This window comes from Branchiostoma lanceolatum, chromosome 1, assembly GCF_035083965.1.
Source record: "Branchiostoma lanceolatum isolate klBraLanc5 chromosome 1, klBraLanc5.hap2, whole genome shotgun sequence".
NCBI classification, from domain to species: Eukaryota; Metazoa; Chordata; class Leptocardii; order Amphioxiformes; family Branchiostomatidae; genus Branchiostoma; species Branchiostoma lanceolatum.
Window position 1 is genome coordinate 32,500,285 of NC_089722.1, and position 8,616 is coordinate 32,508,900.

The 8,616-nt window shown below is 42.5% G+C and overlaps 1 protein-coding gene across 1 annotated transcript; it reads right to left on the reverse strand.

The window, feature by feature from the left end:
* Nucleotides 1–1,319: 1,319 nt before the first annotated feature.
* On the reverse strand, nucleotides 1,320–8,391 carry LOC136449345 (ribonucleoside-diphosphate reductase subunit M2-like). The gene is made up of 12 exons (XM_066449363.1): nucleotides 8,250–8,391; nucleotides 6,588–6,641; nucleotides 5,652–5,711; nucleotides 5,344–5,388; nucleotides 5,005–5,040; nucleotides 4,577–4,705; nucleotides 4,110–4,211; nucleotides 3,735–3,868; nucleotides 3,028–3,170; nucleotides 2,601–2,791; nucleotides 2,266–2,379; nucleotides 1,320–2,149 (listed from the first exon to the last, which is right to left on the reverse strand). The coding sequence occupies exons 1-12, from the start codon at nucleotides 8,280–8,282 to the stop codon at nucleotides 1,997–1,999; spliced, it is 1,194 nt and encodes a 397-aa protein (XP_066305460.1). The 5' UTR covers nucleotides 8,283–8,391; the 3' UTR covers nucleotides 1,320–1,996.
* Nucleotides 8,392–8,616: the final 225 nt, after the last annotated feature.

Consider the following 8,616-nt stretch of genomic DNA (forward strand, 5'->3'; position numbering starts at 1 on the left):
GGGGTATGCGCCCCCGTGAAATTTTGAAATCTAGACCCTCTGAAATAATATTTCCTGCATTCTGAGGGGCAAATTTTGCTGGAAGAGTAAGCTAAGTTTAATGACATCTCTATTGGTAAAAAAATGCAGAAGGGTTTCAGCTTGATTTTGGGGGAACGGCGCCCTCCCGACATATCATAGTTTTTCGCCAGTGGCACGACATGCTCCCATAGGAAAAGTTAAAATTCTTGACCCATTGAAAGGCTATTTCCTGAATTCTGAGGGGTAAATTTTGATGGTAAAGTAATCTAAGTTTAATGACATCTCTATATGTGAAAAAAAAAATACAGAAGGGTTTCAGCTTGAGTTTTGGGGGACGACGCCCTCCCGACATATGATTTTTCTGCCGGAGCGCAACATTGAAAACTTTAAAATTTTTGACCCATTGAAACGCGCGCTGTTTCCTGAATTTTGAGGGGCAAATTTTGCTGACAAAGTAAACTAAGAGGTTAATGACATCTCTATATGCGAAAAAATACGGACGGGATCGGGCCGTTAGCCAGTTCCTTCGGCGGCCCAAGGCAGTATTAAAGCCTAGCCTGACAAATCGCGTTCCCAGCGGCCGGCCGGTCCTGTAACTGCCAGCCCCCTAGTGGGGTGGGGGTCAGTAACCTCCGGCCGAGAGCTTGTGTAAACACAGGGTATATTAAAGCCCATGGTCCACCAATCTTAATTACGGCTACGGGAGAGTCCTTAGCCAGTGAGAGTTGACTGGGCCTTTTCCCTTTGCTATAGAACCAGAAGATTCCTGTCGTTAGACTTAGTGCAAAAAACTGCCTTGTCGATAGCAGGGAAAAATTCTTTAATGGAAGCACCCTGGTCAATAGTGAACAAAATTCAGATTAGAGCTTTATAGTTACGGTTCATATGATTCAGTAGAGTACAAACTACTTCAACTAACTAATAAAGTTAATTTAGATAATCAATCAAGAAATTAAAATTTGTCGGTAGATGTTGAAGAATTCTACTTTGCAACGGTCCATCTACAATTTGTTTAAATTCATCACATTTAAAGGAAGAGCAAAACAGGTGCATGTACATGCCTTATAGTAAGGACCTTCCTCATAGCAAGTGTACAAGTCAAGGGTTCTTTATCTTGGTACAAAATGTGACCAGAGACGCTACAGGTTCTTGGATGCATGCTTTGTGACTGCCTTACGTTTTCTATATTTCAGGTTTTACATGCAGAATGCAAAATATACTAGCAGCAGATATTGCTACTTCTTTCGGCAATGTCCAATGCTACCAAGAAAGAACATAGAGAAACAAACGCATGGAAATATGAGCAAGAAACTGTTTATTGCTGTTGCGACCTGAGATATTTTACAGCTCCATAATTGAAGTAGACACAGTATGTACAGAAGGTTGCAAATAGACATATGTTTGACAAAACTTGGCGCCCTCCATTGGCATTGCTGATATAAACAAACTTAACCTGCGACAGAATTAAGATGCTTTTTAATACATTTAAGCTACTTAAAAATACCTCCAAAAAAGGTTGCTTGACAGCTGATGTGGTACAATATATATTAAGTACTTTACATTGGAAAGCATTTCAAAGAATCAGTTGGGTAAAAAAATGATCACCTAGTTTAAAATAAGAGGATGTATAAGTATAGCAAAATACAGTCATGCCAGACCGCTCAAGGGATCTAAAACATAAAAATATAGAATTAGAACTAATTACACAACACATTAAAAGCTATGGTTTCTACTATACATTAAAAATCCAGATGTCATGATGGTGATCCATGTTATATGTACAGAATCTCTAAATCATCAAGTGACAAGTCTGATACACATAGGTTGTCAGTGGATCCCAACCAAAAAAGGCATGGATGGGGTGACAGACTGAACACAAAATACAGCAATTAATAGTGCTTGTCTTTCACGTCATGTACTATCCACGGACAGCCCAAAATGTTATCAAGGGGATTTAAAAACTGAAAAGATCTATCTAGAAGTCAGCGTCTAATGTAAACTTCTTCTGAGCAGGAGAGGACATCACGCCCATCTTCTGGTACTCCCCCACTTTCTTTTCGAAGAAGTTGGTCTTTCCCTCCAGCGAGATGTTCTCCATGAAGTCGAACGGGTTCTCTCTGTTGAAGATCTAGATAGGGGACGGAACATGAGTAAGTAACTGTAGTCATGTAGACGATAACAAATTAACAAAGCACGCAAATGTGTGGAAGAAAGAAATTGGACTATGCGAGGGTGACGACATACCTTACTGCACTTGAGTTCTCCCAGTAGTCTGTCTGCTACAAACTCGATGTACTGCTTCATCAGGTCATGGTTCATGCCAATCAGCTTCACGGGCAGGGCCTCTGTTAGGAATTCCTGCAATACAAAGATAAAACTTGGTGAGCAGCTAGTAATACAATGTATTGGAAGTCAATCCAAACCTATGATGACACTGAACGATAAGCAAGGACTGAAGGAGACAAAATAAAAGCTAATAAGAAGTCAGCAATGCCAATATTTCCTTACAGATTATGGGCACTTCTAGATTTCTTCACTTCTGTCTGCAAACTTCAAAAGCAAACATTCATTGAAAGTACCTGTTCGATCTTGACAGCATTCCTGATGATCTGGTGGGTGGCCTCCTCGCTGGGCATGTTTACCAGGTGTCTGAACATCAGGCAGGCAAAGTCACAGTGCAGACCCTCGTCTCTGCTGATCAGCTCGTTGGAGAATGTCAGCCCAGGCATCAGACCCCTCTTCTTCAGCCAGAAGATAGCAGCAAAGGAACCTGAAGTGGCAAAGCAGCAAATCCGATTGTCAATACATGTAAAAGGCAGTTTCTATATCTTGGGTAAAATCTACAATGTGAAATATTAATAAGACAATCAGGGTAACTTGGTTTTGCACATTTCATTTTCAATGTCTAACTCTTACCCAGGAGCTTACTGGGATATCATTTAATGATTTGGCTTTTGCACAGTAACGATTACACTGTTGATTGTGTTCATTTAACTTCATACTAACCTGAGAAGAAGATTCCTTCTACAGCAGCAAAGGCAACAACACGCTCCCCAAATGTGGAGTCCTTGTCTCCGATCCACTTGAGAGCCCAGTCAGCCTTCTGCTTCACACAGGGCAAGGTCTCGATTGCATTGAAGAGATGGTCCCTGTGGGAAGAGACGTTTTTGATAAAATGAGTGGAAATACATCACTTTCTGTTTATAATGAGAAGTTTATTGCAAATTCATGCCCGTGGGCTTATTGCAAATACATGGTAAAAACATAGGGAAAACATGCATGCGTCAGTAAACTGTGTCTGACTTTGTAACAATAGGCTACTGGTACTAGATACAATTATTGGCTATATCTAAACTAGCTGGGTTTGACTTCTTTTTCGGAAGCAGTGGAAGACGAAAAGTCCCACTTTTTCTAGTATTTGTGGGTTCTGTGATTTCAAGAGAAAGGTAGCTTTTTGTTCATCCGTGAACGTGTAAAAGTAGGGGCATTTCGTGGTAACTTGATTAAATAATTCGGTTCTTTCGTCACTGTTAAATAGATACTTGGAAATAAAATGTGTTTCGTTTGTAGCCCAACAGCAACACGTAACTACCATCACTCAATATGTATCCTAATGGCAGCAAGTATAATGTGCATGCAGTGTCGTAGAGACCATGCAATGCCCATTAGGGCTTTAGCAAGGATTATATGGGGGGGGGGGGCATCTTACTGACCTTTCTGTAGGATCCTTGATGTAGGTGTCAATCAGTAGACTGTACATTTCAGAATGGATGTTCTCAATGGCGATCTGGAAGCCATAGAAGCACCTGGCCTCTGTAACCTGCACCTCCTGGCTGAATCTCTCCACCTGGACAGATGATGAAAAATGTTTTATAAGTCATGACCATACCAGAACCAAGGACAAATATACATAAAACCATTTGATCATCATGTGTGATCAACTCACCAGGTTCCTTTTGCCAAAACCATCACGAGCAGCAAAAATTAATGAATCAAGTACATAAGTCATGACATATAATCATGGACAAATGCTATTCAGAAATTAGGGGATCAAAGTGAACCATTTTGTTTGATAACCCAACACTCACCAGGTTCTCGTTGACGATACCATCACTGGCAGCGAAGAAGGCCAGCACGTGCTTGATGAAGTGTCTCTCACCGTCATTGAGGCTCTCCCAGTGGCCCAGGTCCTGAAGGAAAACAAGATCACTATCAATATTGTTTCAAGTTTAGATGTTCAATCTAAAAGTTAATACTGGAATTCCACTAGAACCCTAACATCAAATGCAGTACAGGCTAGCTTATTTACATGGAATGCAGAGTAAACATAATTTGGCTGGTCGGTGTGGTGTTAGGTTTTTAGATTTGCATATGTTGTGATAAATGGGTAAGTGACCCCTTGTGCACAATACATTACCTTCTTGGTTGTTGTTTTCATATCTAACAATGTTTAGCCAGCACTTATCATATGTGTACTTTTCCAATTTTCCTGTTCATGGTGACTTGACTTCCTGACTCCTGTGAGTTGTCTACCAGAATGACGGACATTTGATACCTTGGAGAGGTCTACTTCCTCCGCTGTCCAGAACGACGCCTCGGCCTTCTTGTACATCTGCCAGATGTCGTGGTACTGGATGGGAAAGACTACGAAACGCCTGGGGTTCTCACGCAGGAGGGGCTCATCCTGGGGAAACAAATTTACAAAGGAAAGTGTTAATGATCGCTGAAGCCCATTACAAAGGGAAAGTGTTAATGATTGGTGATACCCACTGTGCACTCTTGGTTGCATTAGTCAGTCACACTAAGGCCAGAATTCTACAAGCTCCCTTGAATAGAACAGACCAAAGATGCTGGGATGTCATGTTAGTTACTCGAAGAAAGCAAATACAGCTACGAAAATCATCGTTTTCAAAATGATTTGTTTCATCCATCTACATGCACGACTATATTTCAGTATTGGGATGATGAAAATGTCTTCTATACCTGCTCCTTTCTCTCTGGCTTTTGAACAGTTTCAACCTATGGATAGAATGAAAGATGTTGGATGAACATTGGAACACTTAGAAAAATTCGCCGAAAGTCAAATAGGAACGACCTCGAATGTAGGAAATATTAACCAGAATTCTAAGAAAAATTCGCAGAAAATCAAATAGGAACCTCGAATGTAGTAAATATTAACCAGAATTCTAACAGTAACATTTACTTATGTTATCATTGTTCAGCAGATACGACAATGGCACAACGGGGATAGGCAAATTAGACTGACCATAAGCATCCAGTTTTAAAGGATCCAGTTTTAAGATATTATAAACAAAAACTTACCACTGGTTTCTTGAGTTCCTTGATGTCTGACGATCTTTTTATATTCTGGAAAACAAAACAGAAATTAGACTCTGATTCAAATTGAGCGAGGGGTTGGGATGAAGTAATTTTATGCAATGCGTCTTCTCATTTGCATATCAAATGAAACGCCCCGATAATTTATGTAAATCCATTTTCGCGGGAAAATTTTTATAAACAGCTGGCTTGCAACGGTTTCCTTAATTTGAGCAAGATCTCGGGTTGCAATCGTCATGTTGTGTAAGAAGCCAGGATTTTAAAAATTGCTACTGGTTTTCTTTGTTGCTTACCTGGCTTTGGCTCTCTCCAAGGACCTTTCTTGCTTTTCCCTTGGAAGGTGAAGACGGGACCTGAAAGTAGAAACATGAGAAATAAATAAATAGCCCGGGGGAGCGTTAGCATGGAACGGGGCGGTTTACGCCAAGTTGTAGCCTGATCATGAGAGTCCAGACATATATATCGGCGCCCCACCAAGCACCGCACGGCCCACCCTCCCGCTGCCCCCTAAGACCGACCCCGCCCCACTCTCCGCTGTAAACCCAATCGGCTAGCAGAGCTTGGGTTTACAGCGGAGAGTGGGGCGGGGTCGGTCTTCGGGTGCAGCGGGAGGGTGGGCCGTGCGGTGCTTGGTGGCGCGCCGATATATATGTCTGGACTCCCAGGGTAGCCAAGTTGAAACTAATGGAAATTTATAGACAACCAGTCCAAATATAAATTCATAACGAACTCAATGAAGACTGAGGGAAAAATAAAGCCGTGAAGAAAGAAAATAATTTTTCCATTTTTGGTTTTCGCGCGCAGTCATTTCCTGTCGAGCATGACAAAAGGTTTAGCCTTTTTAGCCCCTAATCCGTTGAATTCTCAAAATCTCAATGAACGATTATCAATCATCAACATCCTTGTTTCATAGAATGTGCAACATGTTAACAGCAGTCTAGTCGGTGACGAAAGAATGAAAAATTTGCTGAGAAGTAAGACAATTTGTGGCAAGCCGTGATGCACGGATTTACATTTTGGTGCCAACACGAGTACAGCGCCATCTCTTTGTTTCGCTGTTCTGACCGGCTACACATGCGATATTTTCCCCGAGTTAGCACTGTGGTATGTCTCAATACATTATTGCAGAGCAGCAAACTAGGCAGTTGGAAATTGGGGGGTGAAATAAAGATGAATTTCTCTCACTCCCTCTGCTCAAACAAAACAGAAAATGGCGCCGGAAAATTTACCTGATTCTCTCGGTCTGCAGAGATCTTCAGCGCCGAGAAGTCCTGCTGCACGGACTGGGTAGGGTAACAGGTCAACTCGCCCCAAGTCCAACTCGCCCAACTATTTACGACCAACTCGCCCCAGTTTTAGGGCTGATCAAACTTGGATTTATATGCATATCTCTGGCTTCTAAATATTACTTTACATGCTGACAAAGCTTCGTTACTCAAATCTTAACATTCTCTTCTCTGTTCGGCATTTAACGCCGATGGATGCCGAGGGCGCCGGCGGGCCATGTTGCATGTCGGCCCGCCGGGTTCACCGGGACCTGCGCCCACTCGCTAGCTGTAATCTCAAGCATGGCTGATGACTGCTGACTCAAATTATTCTTCAAGTACATGCTCCAAGATGCTTACTTAAAGCACATAAGGTAAGCAACAGTATTTCGGATGCAAATATACAGATGTAACCGGCTCCTTACTGGGCGCCCAGTACGGAAACCGTGGAGAAAATGGCGCCGATACTCGGCCCCCAGTACGGAGGGAAGTTCCGTACAAGAATTCCAGTACGGAACGGCTTTATTCCAGTACCGAAGCTTCGTCAGTACTGGACGTCCAGAACTGAATTTGTTTCGGTACTCGGGATCCAGAGCTGAACTGCTCTCGGTACTCGGGTTCCAGTACGGATTTGCGTTCCGGCTAGTTCAAATGTCATTCGGTACTGGTTAACCAGTGCGGAGGTCATTCAGCACTGGATAACCGAGTGCCGATTTACGGATGTAACGGGTTCCGTACTGGATTTACCAGTAAATAGTGACTCTTCAGTACTGGAAGCCGAGACCTCAAATTATTTCGGAACTGGGCGTCCTGTACTCACGTTCTATTAGTACTGGGATGATCCATTGTTTGGACCGACTGGACAGTTTTGGATTTAGTTGTCTGTACATACTAACGTTTAGGTAGTACTGTTTTGTTCCTTGGTTATGGACATAGATTTTGGTAGGTTATATAAAGTACATTATTTATTTCGGTGTACGTTTTCTCCCGATAAAGGCACAAGCCACAAGGATATGTTGTCGTCGTTGAAACGTAACAGAATGTGATACTCATACTGTATTTTATTTTTATTTTCATTCGAACGTTTTCCAAACAATAGCATTGATTAGAGTATGAAGTAGGAAAAAAAGCATCGAAGAGATGCAGCCCTAAAAATAACGTTAGACGCTCGTTAGAGTCTCAGCACTCGGTTTCCAGTCCTGACAGGAGGGTTCCCAGTACTCAAGCTGCCCAGTACAGGAAGTCCAGTACTGAGAAAGTCTCAGTACTGGAGCTCCTGTTCTGACGACCACTTCCGTACTGGTTGTCCAGTACTGACAAAGGAGGCAGTTACATTTGTATATTTGGATTTCGCATCGCCATGCTTGAGACTAGAGCTAGCGGCCGTACACGGTGACACGGCGGGCCGAATCCCGATCGAGTTCGTTGCTAAATACGTGCCCAGCAAAAAAACAAACAAATGTTAAATTAGAGTAACAAGGTTTATTAACATGTGAAGTAATATTTAGAAGTAGGATTTATGGATGTAAAACCGGTATAAAACCAGGTTTAATAAGCCCTAATTTGGGGCGAGTTGGTAGTAAATAGTTGGGGCGAGTTGGACTTGGGGCGAGCTGTCTAGGATTCCTGGGTAGACTTCGGTGAGTGCATGGTAAGCATCTTTGGTTCTGTAGAGGAAAAATTTGCAGTCGTGGTAGAAAAGATTGGCGGGACAGAGGAGTGGAGCTGCAACAGAGAGAGTTACACGGACTAACGACAGAATAGCTGGGAGAGACTGAATGTGGCGGTGTCTGCAGCGCGTTCATATAGCGCGGGACTTGACAAATCTGACCAATTAAAAAAAGGTGAGGCTCTAAGTGGGCGGATTCAACCAATCAGAGCACCGAACGTCGCGGATTCGACAAAATTTGACCAATCGGAGAGGAGATTCTTTGAGGAGCACCCTGAGCGAGCCTTATGTAACCAAGAAAAGGGGTTAGACAATGATTGCATA